We start from the raw sequence: 17,285 nt of genomic DNA, 5'->3' as shown, positions 1-17,285 counted from the left end.
ATAGGGCCCCTGGTTATATAAATTTTTCGGGGCAATGGAACGTAAGTCATTGCGTTTCAACTAGATTTGGCACGCCAAAGAGGCAATCATTGGATTGTTGCAGTGACCATTGATGCACAGAATAGAACATTTATTTTCATTTATGCTGAAAATTGAGACATTTCTGCTAAATAAGTATTATATTGATGCTTAAGAAACAGTACACGGATACTTTATTCTAAGAATGGTTCTAGATAGTATAGCTTCATTAGAAACTTATTCACACAATAATGCTGCCCTCTTTCTGATAGGGCCAAAATAGGCTCATTACCCTAGCAACCTTTCGACGAAATGCTGGATTGTCTTGAGATAGACAATACTAAAATTTAAACTACTACTAAATTCGAATAAAATCAGTCACAATTACAGAATTCGAATGAAATGAGCGAAAACATTGTTCTTTATTTTGTAAATATAGAATGATAAATGGGTTTAACTTCGTCAATACTAATACTAATTTCGCATTCTTAATTCCTGATTCAATTCGAGTTCTACGTCCTTTTCTAGAAGACCTAAATACGTAGCATGCGAGACTGGCAAAAGCTTATTAGCAGGCAAGTATTTGCATTTCTATTCACAATGTATTGTTTTCACTCTATTAACAGCTATGCTGCATTTACTTCAGGGAAAAATAAATAGTTTTCTTATACAAACGCTTGTCTGAATAATACTTCCTACGCGGCCTATACTAAGAAACTACATCCTACCATTCCTTCGACAAAACAGTTACCGCATTTCCTGAGTCCTACCTAGACGATCGTTGTGCTTTTTTTTACTGTGGACCTATTGTTCCTTAAACTCACAAACACGTTTCTCATTAAACTTTTGTACTACACGTTTCTCACCCAACCGCTCAACGAATTTCGTTATTGACCTCACTCATGAACCGCGCCAATTCCGCACTGGAAAACTCCTCCTCATCATACTCTTTCAAGCTGGAGTTACTTATCGTGTTCGTATCGACCGAATCGACGCTCTCCTTTTTCTTCAACCAGCGTCGCTTGCTGTCCCGTTCCCCCACTACCACACCAATCGCCGGATCATCTTTCGTGGGCGAGCTCGTGGGAGATTTGTTGAATTTAAGCACCCGCTTCGTTCCACGGCGTAGCTTTTCCGCAATCGTGGAAAGTTTACCTCCCGGGTCACCGCCATTCTCCAGCGAACATCCGCCGGTTGCATTCACTCGAACGTTATCCTTCGAGCCGAAACTTCCGGAATGGCGACAGTAAGAGGACGGCCTTCGTTCCGCCGACGACGACCTAGCGAGCCCATTTCCACTAAGGTTCGTCATGATCGTCGAATGACCGCTGATCGAGACGCACTGAACGTCGAATTTCTGATGGCAGCGACCCTTTTCGCACCTCAGCAGTGACATTTCCGATTCCTGCTGGCAGAACTGCATATCGGACGCGACGCGCATCGGATGCATCGTATTACCATAGCCGAGATTCGAGGTCATCTTAAAGGAACCACCGTTTCCGGGCATACCGTACCGCGACAGGGCACTGTACGTGTGGTTATGATGGTCCGCTCGCTTCAGCTCCTTTCCGCAGCAGCTTAGCTTTAGGGTGCGCTGGTAAGAGGAAGACACGGAAGGAAAGAGAGAGAGAAAAGGAAAGTTGAGACTTTGAAATTCGGCGTAAGATTTTATGTAAGCTGAATAAATTGTCCGAAATGAAGGCGGACAAATTGTAACAGTCGTAAGCACTGTTTGAAGAGGAAATAAACACAACATAAAATTTGCAACACAAATTTTGGTTGTCTTTCTGTGTGGCACGGATTTAGAACGTGGCCAGTTGGATACTGCGTGATGGGCGTCGGATGCAGACAAAAAAAAGTTGTCACCAAAAATCCGGCACCCAGACTAAATTCTACATTACCTTAGTATGAATAATAATATTGTCAGTCAACTCATTGAAACATGAACAGTGTCCAAGGAGACCTTGCCAAACGATTATTGAAAATCAAAATATTGAGTCGTATCGCGCGGTGGCTATACTAGTTGTCATGTGAGAGTTGGAATTAAAACGGTAAATCGAATGTAAATATTAAAATTGCAGTGCTGAATTAAATTGTAGGCAGCATCGTTAATTGAACAGTGTCAGATAAAATAAAAAATTAGAGATAGCTAACTTATATTATTGACAGCTCGAACATATGTTGACTATGGCCATTCAATGCTTTAGGCGGGTATTATTTTCCGACCTTGAAGCAACTTAAAGCATGGTCAAAATGAAATTAACAAGAATTTCGTCTCTCTGTCAGACTCAAATAATATACTAAGCTGATCATTGCTTCGAAGTGGAAATTTGAGAAAAGCCGATAGCTAACACAGCAAGTTGGTGTCAATTTGAAAGGGGACACAGGTCAACTTCCTCTTCAAATACCATTGGCGCTAGACGGGTGATCTTGTGGCACAGAAGATAAGACATTAATCTCACATGTCACGATGTTCCGTGCGCTATAATCGGTGGCGAACCCAGCTAAAACGGAATGTCACATTTACAGCAAAAAAGTCGCGTCATGGCTTTGCTTTGCTTCACGGTAAGTCAATTAATATGTAACACCTTACTCCGGGTGTCTCTCAAGTTTGCCTAACTTTAGTCCGAAAGCCTAAATCTTTCTACGATAAAAATAAAAACTTATCCAAACAAGAAAAGTTCTGTCTCGCGTTTGCTTGCTTGACCATCTGTTTCGATAGACTTTTATTCTTAGTGTACAAGGCAATTACAGGGCCTGATAACATGAAAAGAACCTAAATCTAGAAAGAACTTACCCGGGACGCATCGCGAAACTTGTGACTCATGATGTGATACAGCAGCGGGTTGATGCACGTCGACAGGAAGTACAGTATGCCGGAAATGTACGTCAGCACGGTATAGACCTTGAAGAAGAACACATTATTCGTGTTGGTGACCGCTCCGTACACTGCCATCAGCCGCTGGGCGTGGAACGGGGCCCAGCAGAAGAAGAACGTCGCCACCACTGCCACTGTGTCGAGAGAACGAACGTGTGAAATAAACTTCGCAGGTTATGATTGACAAACAAAACCCCCTCCTACTTACCCAGCATTCGTATCACACGTGTCTGGCCGGTGATACCGCGGTAACCCATCCCACCGGATGCTGCGTCACCGCTGGTGCCATTGCCCGCGCCTGTTCCGGATCCGCTACTGGTACCCTGCCGCTTGATTCCCTGCAGCAGTTTGCTCTTCCGCAGTTTAATCCCAATCAGGACGTACAGCACGGCGATGACCGTCATCGGGCCGACGAAGAACAGAAAGCTGGACACCTCGAAGGCGTGCTCAAAGTGGCGATTTTTTATCTGGGTGCGAAATTGGAAAGTAATACAGGGTAAGATATTAAAAGTTTTGCTTTGCCGCCGGCGGTGGAATGGGTGGAACCGTTTGGTCTGTAAAAGTTTGTTAACGACTGAATCGTTTGGCTGCCGGTGCTGAGTTTGTGTTGGTTGGAGTGAGTGATATTAACCCCTATAAATTATGCAATCCCACTAATTGATTGTTTATGGTGCAATGATTAACCTTCAAATCTGATCTGTGGATGGTCTATCCAGCTGATCATTGAGTGGGATTTAATTAGAAGTATTTCCGTAGCGGTAATGGATATGGCTTCGGAGTGGGCGGGTTTCGATTACGGATTTAATTTTGTTGAAATGATGCTTAAGTGCCATTACATAGAATTAAAAAAAAACGAAGTGTTATGTCTATATTAGCCATCCGGCTAATTCCGAACCATATTGAAATGATAATCATCCATGTTTATTTACACACACACTTCCGAAAAATCCATTATGGAATTCATTGGTACTTTGGTGAGACATGCTTTCAAACATTAGCATTCAAAGCGATTCGTATGTTACATTTCATGTTTAAGGTTGTTGGGGCTCTGGGTGGCCTCCCCATCTCGTGGGGTGTGGCGGAGGGCCCATGCTGCGCCTTGATTGGAGTTATCGCTGTTTGGTGATGGTGCTCAGCCATGGGAGACCTCTCCAGCACCGGCGAAGTGTGTGGCAGAGGGCCCATTGTTAGTGTGGTCGTGGTGGGTTCCTGATTAAATGTTGGCGAAGAGACCGGCGTCTTTAAAGAAGCTTCGGACGATTTCTTCCTTGATGGAGTCATTGGTCAGCGTGTCGCGTATTGAGGGCGGGATGTCATATCTTACCCGGAGGTCCTGGAGCTCGAGGCAGTTGGAGAGGATGTGTTTTACTGTTGTCCTAGTGCCGTATGTGGTGTAGATTGGAGGTGGTACATTCAAGGTTGTGTGGGCTTGTGTCCCTTCCAATCTGAGCGGTCGGTTTCCTTAATTTTTCGCAGTTATCCCTGGGACGCCTGCCAGTGGTCAATAAAGTTACTGTTAACGACTTCGGCGAAGTGCCCAATGATCCCCACGGCTGGCTAACCAAGGAAATGAACTCCTGGTTCTCCGACCCCGTGCTGCCAGGTAGTCTGCTTCGGTGAAAACAAGTTTGCCAGCTACGTCCATAGTTGTCATGTTCGCCTTAGTTGTCATGTTGGGCCAACGAAGTCAGTCTCAGCGCGTTCTCTAGCCAATTCGTCCGCCAAATGCTATTGCAGACTGGGTGTTAGCATTTCTTGTCTGGAGAATAGCTTTCTACAGCGATTTGGGGGCAGTATTGGCCATAATATGCCGTTTGATTACAGGAGCTGGGACGTATTAGTTTGTCCTCAATATGTACAAAGAGTTCGCTGTGTAATGGTACTATCCCCTTCTGTTTTGTACTGCAGGGTAAGGTGGGAAGGAATGGGTTAGTCTACCCGCGTTCTCACCACAAAAACACTATTTAAAATACCTGTAGTTTCTCCATGTGCCCTCCGTAATGGATTCAACTTCTCCGAAATACAACATGAACCTTTTGTCATTTTTCAGGGAAGGGGTGTCAGATCACACAATTTGACTTCGATGTTTCCATATACATATGGGGATCTTGATTTTAGCGTTGTCACAAACAAGAACGTTTTTTATTCTACGAAATGAAACTTTTTGCTTCGGTTAATTTGTCGGACTTTTTTTTGTTTATTCGCATGGCTCAATGCGTTAGCATAACTGAGTCATGGATTTTTTTATTTTCACAATATGTAAAAATAAAAGTTAATTTTCACTATGCCTGTCCAGCGGGTAACAAGCACTTTGCTGCTACGTGTTGAGCTCCTCTTCCTTGGTTGTGAAACAGCTGCGTTGTCTGCCGCAACTTGAGGGTCATTCAGTTTGTTTTCTTTCGCATTTTCGTTCACGTCCTTGTCACCATCGGTACTTCGTTCATTGTGCTTACGGGTCGCTGTTATAGTTCGATCTTCATTGGCAAGTTGCATTCATTGTAATTTGATATTGACGTCATTAAAGTAGAGGAGGAATATCACTGAACCGAGATGGTTACCTTGTGGGATGCCGGATGTAGTGATAGATCCATGTAAATAGCATCGGTTTGCAATCCGTCAGCGAATCCATTGAATACATATGTTATAAACAAGAGCAGGTTGGTTGTTGTCGATCGTTTAGGCATAAAACCGGGCTGGTCATCTGCAATGTAGTGTTTGCAGTGAAAGAATTAAGCTCGAAAAGTTTTGATACGGAACCTAAACACGAGATTCCCCGATAATTGGCAATGTTTTTTCCTTTTTTTGTAATTGGTAACATGTGCGTTGCTTTCCAGCAGGAAGAGAATGTTGAATAGTCAGTGATAACTCGAAGATTCGCCGAAGTGGTTCAAGAAGCCCGCTGATGCACTTTTTGACAAAAACAACACTCCATTAAACGACATACAAGATGGTAAACCGGATTCTTTTCGCCGCTTATTCACATACTTCCAGAACGACTTGGGCGTAGATTTCAGTTGACACACGACGTTTAGCTGGTGTCTGCTTTATTGTTTGTATTCGTGGTTGAGTTAAATAAGTGGTTTCGTAATGCAAGTGTCTTTTGTTTCGAGAATTTCCTTAATCCAGTTCATTTGGCAGCTTTTAATCGTCTGAGGACAGTTGCCACGTAGGGATCTGTCCTGGATACGTGTCTAATGCTCGCTGATTATATGTGACACCTTGGCAAGATTTGCATTGAATGGTCAGTCGGCCGCATTCTCACCACACGAACTTCGTTGCGGAGACCTGGAAAGAAGTTCCTTCAAGTATCATCCGTAACGGTTTCCACTTCACGGTATTTTGATTTGAGTTGTTTGATAGCAGCGGGATTAGTACGCGGCGCCAAGTTATGTACCTTATTTTTGCATGGTTAATGTTTTTGAACATAATCAGTACCTCATGACGTAGATCAAGCATGGGAAAAATCGCATCGTGAACCGATCGTTCGCGCTTCGCAAGCAAGCTTTCTTCAGTTGTGATGCATTCTGTTAGCTTCGAAAATGATACCTAGCAACCTGTCGTTACGGACACATGCGATTCAAAGCTATAACAACCAACGAAGAACCACATCAGTTGTGTATTAATTCTTTCCTTCCCCAACGCGGATGGCTTCGTTCGCGAAGCTCTTCTCGAGCGGTTCGCGGTTTGCATAGGATTTTCATTATACAGTTTTATTTCATTTTCATATTCGCACAATATAATTAATACTTGGAAAACCATATACCATTTTAAAACTAGCTGATAATCAATGATTTTAAAAATTTGCAACAATGCACTGCTAACAAATAGGCCGAAAGGAACTTCATTAGATCAAATTGCTAGTAATGTATCACAAAACTACCCATAACGCGATCTGTCAGCAAAAAATCCAGTGCAAAAATAGGTACTATGTTTTAATCATGCATGAAGAAACCTTTGTGAGCTTCGCGAAGCTACGTGACAAACATTCACGAGCGAAGAATTGACGCTGCTCTTAAATTTTTAAGCTTCACTTTTGATTCGCAGTTTGCCCATCTAGTGACCTGCTCTGAAGTTATTAGACTTCTCCCTTCGTGCGTTGATTATGGTTAAATAGTGAGGACAAAATTTTGACTACTTTGTGATCCACAGTTAGCAACAGTCGCGCGAGTGAACGAATTTTCCCATGCCTGACGTAGATGGTGGAATTGCACAGCACTAACTTCTGTTATGTTAAGCTTCATGTTCACCTTCAACAATAGCCTGCCCTGCTATAGTAGCGAAGCGATTTTAGCTTCTGAACTGTGCAAGGTGAGAAACCCAACAGAATTTTCTGGACCTTATTAGTAGCGAATGCCTGATATGCTGGAGCTGGATAAAGGTGACTTCATTTTCACCTTCAGCAAATGTACCACATCCCGAATGCTCAGTCGTATGCGATAAGACAGGAAGTCAAGGGCCATCGTGTTAGAACGAAGAATCACGTTTTGTTGATGAGACTCAGTCAAGCTAATAGATCACTGTGCAAGAAAAAAAGTAACGGTTTCCTTTGTTCCTCAAATAATGCATACTAAATACAACTGTTTGCGCTGGTTTCGGTACTATCAGAAAGCATGATGGTATCGTGACAGATGTCTTGGTGATCGAGAATAGACTGTAAATTCCCAAGAATCAGAGCTACCTGAAAAAAAACACATTAGCTGTTATAATTGGATTGTGATGAAAGTCTCTCGATTTCAAAAGTAACCTATTTAATTTATTAACCCCATCACAATAGATCTAAATACTGGTCGCAGTGGTTCGTCTCCAACAAAAAAAAATCCGTTGAACTTTTAGACAAATGTGCAGACTTTTCCAACCACTTCACTCAGAGTATCGTAGGGCATTTCTGTAAGCATTGCAGACCGACTTAAATGCCTCCGATCCGTCTATGCTTCTGCGATTCTAAAAATTTTGAGACTAGTAAGTTAGGCATTCCACCAAGGGAGTTCCTATAGAAGCAAGCATAGCTCGAGCCAGTTATTCAACTTATGCGTAATACCGTCATAGCAGAGAGCTCCAACGTCTCATCCCATATAGTGCAATTATTGGGCGATTTTCTACATTGAGTATATGCGGATTTGTGCTGCTTTCAGCAATTATGTGCTCGATTGATATCTTAGATGCCCCAAATCTAGTATGAATTAATATATTTGAAAAATCGCCCAGATTTCTTTCAGAATTTTGGCTCAAATGACATAAACCGTTCCGAAACCGATTGACCGCATAGACACGAGAGACCAGTTTACAACAAATCAAAAAGGGGAATTCCGCAGTAAAAGCAGTTTTTATTTACCATCAATTGGTTTCACGCGTTGGGCTCAAGTCAGCTCACTTTTTCAAGCCCACTCTGACAGTGGCCTAAGAGTTTTCCCAAACCTCAGCCATTCGGCACACGGAAATCGTAAACTCAATTAGTGTCACAAAACGTTTTCCCTTCACCCATAGAAATCCGGCACACAGCACTGCCGAAGACTGCCAGTACAATAATCAATGATGCTCTCCGAAATATAACATAAATCTTTCTTTATCACCGCTTTATGGTTTCCGCACATGTGACGGTGAAAACAAATGGAACGATAAACGGTGAAACTTTTCCCCCCAAACTTGCTAACGTTGCACCGGGCAGGAACTTCATCGGATAGGGCGAGTTTACAAGCGATCTGCCTGAACTAAGTGACTGGCAAGTGGGATGAGGTTAAAGTTTATTACAATGATTAAATGATTCTGACAGTGAACCTACTTTGGTTGCGTCAGTGTTATTGGTCGTCGCGCTAAGGATCGAGCATTTTAGCTAAAAATAGTTGGTCCTGCGTTTAATTGTCCTTTAAGGGGTGATATACAAAGTTGGGGCTTATTTTATACTCTGAAAGAACAAACTTTCAAAAAAAACTGTGCCTATTTTCATCCAGATCGGAGTACTAGACTACAAATTACGGCCTTTCGCAGCGCCCTGGTTCCATTCACGAATGAAATGAATACAAAACTTTGAATGCGGCTATCTCGGAATGGACTGATTTAAAAAGGACCGTTGCGGTGAACGTGATACCTCAAAAACTATTCAGCCGAATTTCATAATTCATCCAAAAAAAAAATTCGATTCTTCGCAATAACCGATTACCGTAAACATTTATACGTAGTAGAAGTAGACAATTGTTATGGAGCGTGTTTGTGTGCAATTGTTTGGCGATTATCTGCCCATCAGATGGCGCTTCGGAACAAATTGTTTTTTACTTCTATTTCGTTGAAAGTCGTAGCAACGCACGACGGTTATTAGCTAGTTTTCAATATTTTTTTCAAAAAAGTTGTTTTTATTTTCTTCGATAGTACTATCAACAATCTGTGTTTCGCCTTTTCAAACAAAATTTTCCTAAATCCCTTTAAAAATTACGAACTTAGTTCACTTTTTTCCCTCAACTTCGTATATATCCCCTTAATAGCAACTAACATTGGACCTCTTGTTCGATAGAAAAAATTGCAATTTTGTCACATCGTCAATCATTATGATTTATGATTATTATTCTTTATCTGTTAAATACCATAGTGGGGTTCTGGTCTGTGACTGTACCATACAAAGGCTACTAGAAAAAAATACTCCCCATTTATAAATCGGTTTTCATGTGTAAAAAGGTGGATAAGTAATGCTAAGGATATAACCGGAGCAACACAAAATGCATTTAAGACTGATAATTGAACGAATTTCGTCGAATGGCCCTGAATTTTGTAGTAGGTGGCTCTGAAGAGCCTTCGTCAAAGTTTTCTAGGTCGCGGTTTTTTGCACGTCAACGACCAAGTCGGCCCAAGTGCTATATTGCAATGGAATATTGCCAGCTTTTTAAAAATAGGCTACCGGATGGGTGGTATGCAGTACGGGCTTAGAAAAAAATATGAACTGATAGAAAAACGTGGAAAAAATAGTCGTAATCACGAAAAAAATTATTTAACTAGGCTGTGCCTATTTTCAATCAAATAGTGCAGACAATAAGACATTCCGTTCAGTACAGTGGAAGTTATTATCGCATAAAATCTCACGCTATTGACGCCGCCCATAGTCTTTACTATCTTCCGAATTGCTCATAATGATGAACGAAACATCCTTTTGATGATTGTGCCATGCGATTTCTGCCAGAACTGTGCTATTTTTCAGCAACGTATCAAACGTTCCAACCGAACGAACAGAAGTAAATTATGTTCCAAACGTTGCTGCGGAAGATATTAAGTTCCATTTTACCCGGTGAGGAGACCAAAGCTACTGCAGATAAAACCGGATGTGCGAAACGCTTGTACGGCAACTAAATCACAGCAAATCCCTCGGAATGTTGGGGGTCTAACTGTTGTAAATATACACTCTACGTAAAGGCTGCTATCTGTCGCAGAGAAAAGCCCAAGCAAATTACCAGTCCAAGGTTGTGTCTGAGTCGCAAGGTGATACGACAGTTTTATGATCCCAATCCTTCTTATTAAACATTATTTACCCAAACTCATTTTGTTAGCAATTCGAGTTATGTTCAAGCGGCAGCGTAAAACTGTGACTGCGGTCAATCTAATAATAGGAAAGCTGGTTTTCATCCGGGGCGAAACTTTTTTCGGAAACTGATTTTGAAAATAATTTTTATTGCTAATTACAATCAAAATTGACCATAAAGGTTATAACAGTCCCGTTTTTCTCGTTTCCTGTACAAAATTAAAGTTGCCAACCATTGACCGGTTTTGACGTTTAAATCGGGTAAAAAACAAACTGTTTACATGTGGAAACTGTTTACATGTGGTAAACAAACCACGTCTGGACTTAAAGGAATAGTGTAAAAATTTGAGATCTCAGTGTGCGGTGACGTATTTCAATAGTGACTACGAAATCCTTCCACCTGAGATTCAATTGAACATTGCTCCAGACTGCCGTATCCAAGCATGCGATGCTTGCTTTCATCAGCATATAATAGGATCAGGTGACCCCCACCAAGAGCACCATTCATTGTGGACGTTGGTGAGCGATGGTCCGCCGGCTTGTCACTCGATATGCCCCTTTTGTGTTCTGCTTCGGAAAGCGATAAATTTAGTTACGGAGTCAGTATATAGGGTGATGAGCCTATTTTCACCATACTAAGCAAGGTGCCTCACTAATTCGGTAATTACAATCAATAGAATGCGTGAAAATTGACATCAACCGCTTTGCTTCGTTGTTAAGAACCAATATAATAACACAAATGCGTTGAAAACAGTAAAATTCTCGTGTTTGAGCACAATGAAAACTCGAATCGAGTGCCCCTATTGTTGCGCTACCATTTGACTCAATGCGTTGAACAAAGATGGCAGACACTGCTCTAACCAACGGCTTCAAATGGGTAGGGTGATAATAGAAACATGGCGCAAATAGGGTCATCACCCTATGATGTTTACTTCGGTGAGATGTTTTTGCTTTTTGGAAGGAAGGTGGCGTTTAAACGGGATGGAGCGATGTTCGCGTTGTCCTTCGAATGACTGTTCATGATAGGGAACGCATAGTTGAGCTTCCGATACAAAAACATAATCAGTGGCGTAACTAGAAATTTGATTCAACCTTAAACAGTTTAATCGCATTTTCGGTTTTTGACATTCCACTACATCAAAGTAGTCGGTGTTACACTTATTCATACTTGATTAATAAATTTCTAAGCCTTTCCCTAGCTATCGAAGTTATTAGAACTTTTACATGAAAAATATAAATTTTAAAAATATATTCAGAGAAACGGATAACCAAGCGAAGAACGAAAAGTAGTAAAAGGAGACTTTCGACTGCGCCAGTAGTCTTCAAAGCAACCGACGGTGTAACGTAACGTACGATCCTCAAAGGGTTGAGAGAGGATCCCAAGCTGATGGACTTGGGGGAACACGTTGTAGGGTGAGATGCTGTTCGAGCTGACGAAGGATTCATTAATCAAGAGCACGATCTATCGGGAACTCGTGGCAGAAGCGGTGGGAGGAGAAGCGAACGTGCGCGATTTAGTTCAGAAAGCAGTGGTCGCGTGCAGGAGTCTCGAAGAGATCACAACCGAAGACGCCAATTGAGCAATGTAAAAACCTGGAGAAAGAGCAGATGTGAATCAGATTGAGGAAGAAGAGGACAGCAGCGATAAGTTTACCGCCAGCCGCAGCCAACCAGCCTTTATCGACCGGCAATTCAAAGTCAGATGGTCGGTGCTCGATACGGTTGATCCCTAGAAACGAAGATATGTTTCAGGTACCTGGATTTCGGTCATCAGGCAAGAAACTGTAGAGGCCCGGACAATTCTGAACTGGGCAGAAAGTGTCGGGTGAAGGGACACATTGCTAGACTGAACAAAGCAACCGAAGTACATGCTCTGCACAAAAAGGGCGGAAAGGACCACATGACGGGAGGCTTCATATGTACAGAGTACAAAAAGGCGAAAGCAGGCCAATGATCATGGACATAACCCAGCTTACTCTCAATCATTGCGACATTGCATAGTAACTGTTGTGGCAGTCAATAACAGAAACGAAGTGCGACGTTGCAATTATTGCAGAGCCGTATTGTGTTCCTCCCGATTACGGTGACTGGTTGGTTGATAGGGCCGGGATGGTGGTATTCCAAGTAATGGGCGGTTTTCATGTCTAAGAGGTGGTGACTAGCACACACAAAGGCTTCGATAATCGCAAGGATCAACACCGTATTCGTATGTAGCTGTAATGCTCCCCCACAGCGGTACTATCAGATACTGGACGCACTAACCAATTCGTAAGTCGAACGAACGCCAATTGTCATAGGATATTGAACGCTAGGGCCATGGAGCGGGGTAGCAGGCTGACCAACGCAAGAGATTACAGCTTGTTAGAAGCCCTGGCGGCGCTGGAAGTAAGGCTGTGCAATGAAGGTTCCGCTAGCATATTTCGTAGATGGTCAGGAATCCATCATCAGCGTAACATTCTGTCTGTTTGGACATTTTCGTGGGAGCACTTCGTGTTGACAACTGCGCTCCAATTCCAAATGCTGATGAGCTATCAGAAACATAGCGAGGTCGTGTGACATAGCAATGCCGAGGGAATACCGGCGTCCGGCGTATTGGTGGAACGAAAGGCTCAGCAACCTCAGTGCTGCCTGGTCAAAATCCAGAAGACGCGTTCGGAGAGCAAGATCTGAGACAGTTCGAGAAGAGTGCAAGGTGACATTCCGGGCCACTTTTAAACGTGAGATAGTGTTTAGTAAGTCCACTGGCTACAAGAAGCTGTGCAGAAAAGTAGACGCTAACCCCAGGAGGAACTTCCTTACCGTGTCGTGATGGCCAAGAACAAGGCTCCAACGATGCCAGCTGGTATGTACGCTGACAACCGGAAAATTATCGTGGAGAGTCTTTTCCCGAAGAACGACCCAGACGCATGACCGCCTAAACCAACGTCGATGCAGACGGTGGAAATCCTGGTGACAATCGAATCTCCAACGACGAGCTCCTTATAGTGTTTTCCGGGCATGTTAAAGTTCAACAGTAATGCCTGGACGAAGACTACTTCCCGGATAGATGCAAGATCCAGAAGCTGACGTTAATGCCAAAACCAGGGAAGCCACCAAGAGATCCAGCATCGTATCGGCCTTTATGCCTGCTGGATATAAACTTCTGGAAAGGAATAACAAACTACTTCGACGTGAAGAACGCGCTCGCCAGTCGAGTGGCTATCGCCGTAGCGCTGCACAGAATGCGGACTATTTATGCAAGGTTCTGAAAAGTTAGTTTTAGAACCGAGTGCTGGTCGACAAAACGAACATTGGGCAAAGATCGATTAGGGTCACGGCGGGAGAACCGTCTGCATCACTGATCAGAGCGAACTCGTTGGCTAAGTGGCAGCAAGAGTGGGACAACGCGAAGAAAGGAAAATGGACCCACCGATTCATCCTAATTGCGTCGGTGTGGGTACATAGGAAGCATGGTGAGGTGAACTTCCATTTGACGCAGTTTTTATCCGGGCACGGATACTTCCGGAAGAGCCTGCATCGGTTTGGGCATGCTTCGTCATCCCTTTGCCAGGAGTGCGTGGACGTGCAAGAGACACCGGAACACGTGGTCTTCGAATGCCATAGGTTCAAAGAAGTTCGAAGGTATTCTTGATGTGACAGTTGACAATATCGTCGAAGAGATGTGCCAAACGAGCATATCTGGGATGCTGTCAACAGATTGGTAACGAGTATACTGCTCGAGCTGCAGAAAAAGTGGTGAAGAGACCAACAAAAAGGTTCACATCTGCGAGAAATATTTCATTTTTTGGTTGAATATTTCAAGGTATCAAGGCATATTTTGTCGCGGACAAGCCTTAAGCCGTTATTTTTTACACAACTTCAACGCTCAAGATGGACGTCTGTTCTTTGTTGTTTTTGCTATACCTAATCGTTCCGAGGTTTTAGACCGCATATAACACATTGTTTCTTCCACAAGCAGGCAACCAGTCCTACAAAGTTTCAGGAGCATTTTTTGGAGAATAGTCAGGCTAAAAACTAGAGGTAAACTTAAACGAAATAAGAAAACTATAATTATAATGATTCATGTTCTTGTTATGTATCATTAATTTCTCAACTGATTCTATTTACTAATTCGTCGTGTTTTTCTCCTTCTTCTTTGTATATTTAATGTTACTTTTCCATTTTTCGGCTGTTACTTCACGAATTGATTGCCACTTATATTATTCGTTTTTATCCTGGTTTCTCTCTCCACAACATTCGTTTTACAGCTAGAGCAATGCTTTTCTGTGCTATGAAAATCCTATTTGTCCATATATTTTGCAGTATCCTGAAACGATAATGAAATTAATTGAATTGTTCACAGATGAATTTTTTTGATAATCAATCGAAGTTGTCTGCCGATTTTTAACCGAAATGCTAGTGATGTAATAATTAAGATTACGTCAGACAACTATCATTGACCCCCTTCGACATCAGTTTGGCCTTACCAAGTCGTAACGCGAGTAGCGTCGTGAAAACTATGGAATAGGGATTGAGAACAGTTTGAAGCAATATTTAATGACTCATGTTCTCCATTCACCCACTACGAAACACAAAAATCCATCGTTGCACTTTAAAACACATAAGAAGTCACTATTCCCACCGTTCGTAGCACATGCCAGCGGTACGACCCCCTGTCGATTTCCGCTAACGATAATTGAATTTATTCGATTAGCCATTTAGTGGCTCAATTTAGTTGAACATCCGATGATAACCGTTCACAACAGCTGCAGCAGAACCGAAGCAAAAAAAAACCATACCTCTCTCCGTCCCAAATGCATGGTGACAAACTCAATAAACACTGCATGTAATGATTGATGGTGGCAGACCCCCAGTCGTTCGCATCCTTCTGTCCAGCTCTGCGAACCAAACCCATCTACCGTACTCACCGTGCAGAGCCGCGAGTTGCCATTTTCCACCACCCCAAACTGCAGCGCTTGGGGGGTGGCTAGTCCGAATGCCACCAACCAGATTGCGATCACGAACTTGATTGCCCTTGACAGTTTCGACATCGTGTGGGACCTGAAATAGGGCGACAAAAAAAAAGAAGAGGTGATAATAGATTGGAATTTCATAAAGGGTAACAAGAAACGAGATTTAATAGCTAAATGGTGCAGTGGGATTTACATCGAGGACTGAACAATCTAGCTGAAGCCCGGGAAATTGAATGGATGAAATATTCAAAACCCGCTTTGTTTTGGTTGGTAGCCCGCTACTGGTGGCATCGTCATTTATAATCTTCTAACCACCCGACGACACCGCACACAATCGACAGGTTAGTGAGGTGACTAATCGACTTACCGGAACGGGTGGCAAATGGCGATGTACCGTTCGACGGTGAACGAGGTGATGGTCAGCACTGTCGCGTTGGTGGCCGTTTCCGATAGAAGACCGGTGATTATACATGCCACCTGGTTGAAGGGGTACGCGAACGGATACCAGGTACCGTACACCTCCAGTGGCATTCCTGAAAGAAGGTGGAATAGTGGGAATTGTTATTCGTGTTATTGATGCTGGTGCATAGAAAGATTGACTCTGTGGTATTCATTGGGATAGGGAAAAATGCATTCGGTGAATATTACAAACATTTGCATCATCAATAGGATGCTAGGATGCTGAACAGAGGCACTCGATTCGATGAAGGCATGCCATGAGACTACAAATGAGTTGTCAAACCTAAAGATGCTGAATTTCTATAAATAATCTCAATTTTCTGTCAGTGTCATTCAAATAGAGTGACGTTTTGGTATTCTTTTTCCTTGGCTCAACCGAGTTCCAGTCTTTCAGTTCACAGAAATATGGAAATCATCCTTTTTTGTTTTGATTATAGAGGTTTTAACCTTAAGGTCATTCGTTTTTCCGGATTAGAAAAAATTCTGTTTTAGCGAAATATCGAATCCTGTGGGGTTGTGAACTGAACTCAGGTGAGCTGCTAACAAGATAATGGACTCAATGCTCAAATAACATTATTTACGTACGAGTACAAAACCGCCATCTGTCAGAACTGTTTAGACTATGGAAAGCCCTTTGGGAGGGTAACTAAAAGTTTCAGCTGTAATTTTGGCTACTCAACATTGATTTTGTTTTTCTTCTAATTTTTAATCACAATAATAAACAAGTTTTGTTTGCAAACTAGCCAAGTAGTTCACCAAATAAAACAAACCTGTTAAATGACGGCTAATTACATGTTGAACAATAGGCTAGAAAGTGTCACTCTGCTTCAATTCATCTAGCGTCAAAAACTAGTCGGATTTCTCTCGAGCTACCCTGACGCTTGAATTTAACCCATCCAGCTTTAGGTAAATCAGCTTAACAGGTCTTGCCTAAGCTATACTCAGGCATGATCTGCCACAGCTCGTTTCGTTTTACTGAATCATACGAAATCTTGAAATCCACATACAGATGCTAAGACCGCAAGTTCTATTCCCGAAATTTATCCAGGGCTTATCATAGTGTGTAAACAACAATGTCCACGCTTGATCGTTCTTCTCGAGCCCAGGTTTGATACTCACCGACGAAAGGTTTAGACAACAAACGTAGTTTTCTTAACAGAACATGGGAATGTTAATCTCTATTCTATTTGTGCGTTCGTTACTTGCTTGTCCCTTTAATATTAACTGAAAGTGCTTCCACCTGGCAGCCACTCATGTATCAGATTCCCATCCTGGTAATTGACCATGACCGTGCGGAATCGCTTTTTCTTATGTTGTTGAACGTTTTATAAAACCTTCGCGCATCGCTTTCCTTTGATTTCGTGAAAACTAAACTTTTAGCCACAGTTCTTGCGCCGATGAGGTTTTCTTTTCTTGTTCACCATATCATTTTTTATTCAGACACGAAGCCGCTGCAAACAGTCGACTCCTAGCCTGA

General features: G+C 42.5%; 1 protein-coding gene across 1 annotated transcript; it reads right to left on the bottom strand.

The window, feature by feature from the left end:
• On the bottom strand, positions 1–16,273 carry LOC131676964 (pyrokinin-1 receptor-like). Its single transcript, XM_058956415.1, has 5 exons — positions 15,717–16,273; positions 15,305–15,437; positions 3,105–3,363; positions 2,816–3,030; positions 1–1,612 (listed from the first exon to the last, which is right to left on the bottom strand). Exons 1-5 carry the CDS (start codon positions 15,878–15,880, stop codon positions 893–895), a joined length of 1,491 nt encoding a protein of 496 aa, XP_058812398.1. The 5' UTR covers positions 15,881–16,273; the 3' UTR covers positions 1–892.
• Positions 16,274–17,285: the final 1,012 nt, after the last annotated feature.

Source organism: Topomyia yanbarensis, chromosome 1 (genome assembly GCF_030247195.1).
Source record: "Topomyia yanbarensis strain Yona2022 chromosome 1, ASM3024719v1, whole genome shotgun sequence".
NCBI classification, from domain to species: domain Eukaryota; kingdom Metazoa; phylum Arthropoda; class Insecta; order Diptera; family Culicidae; genus Topomyia; species Topomyia yanbarensis.
The sequence above is the reverse complement of the archived record's forward strand: the minus strand, read 5'-3'. Positions and strand labels throughout refer to the sequence as shown.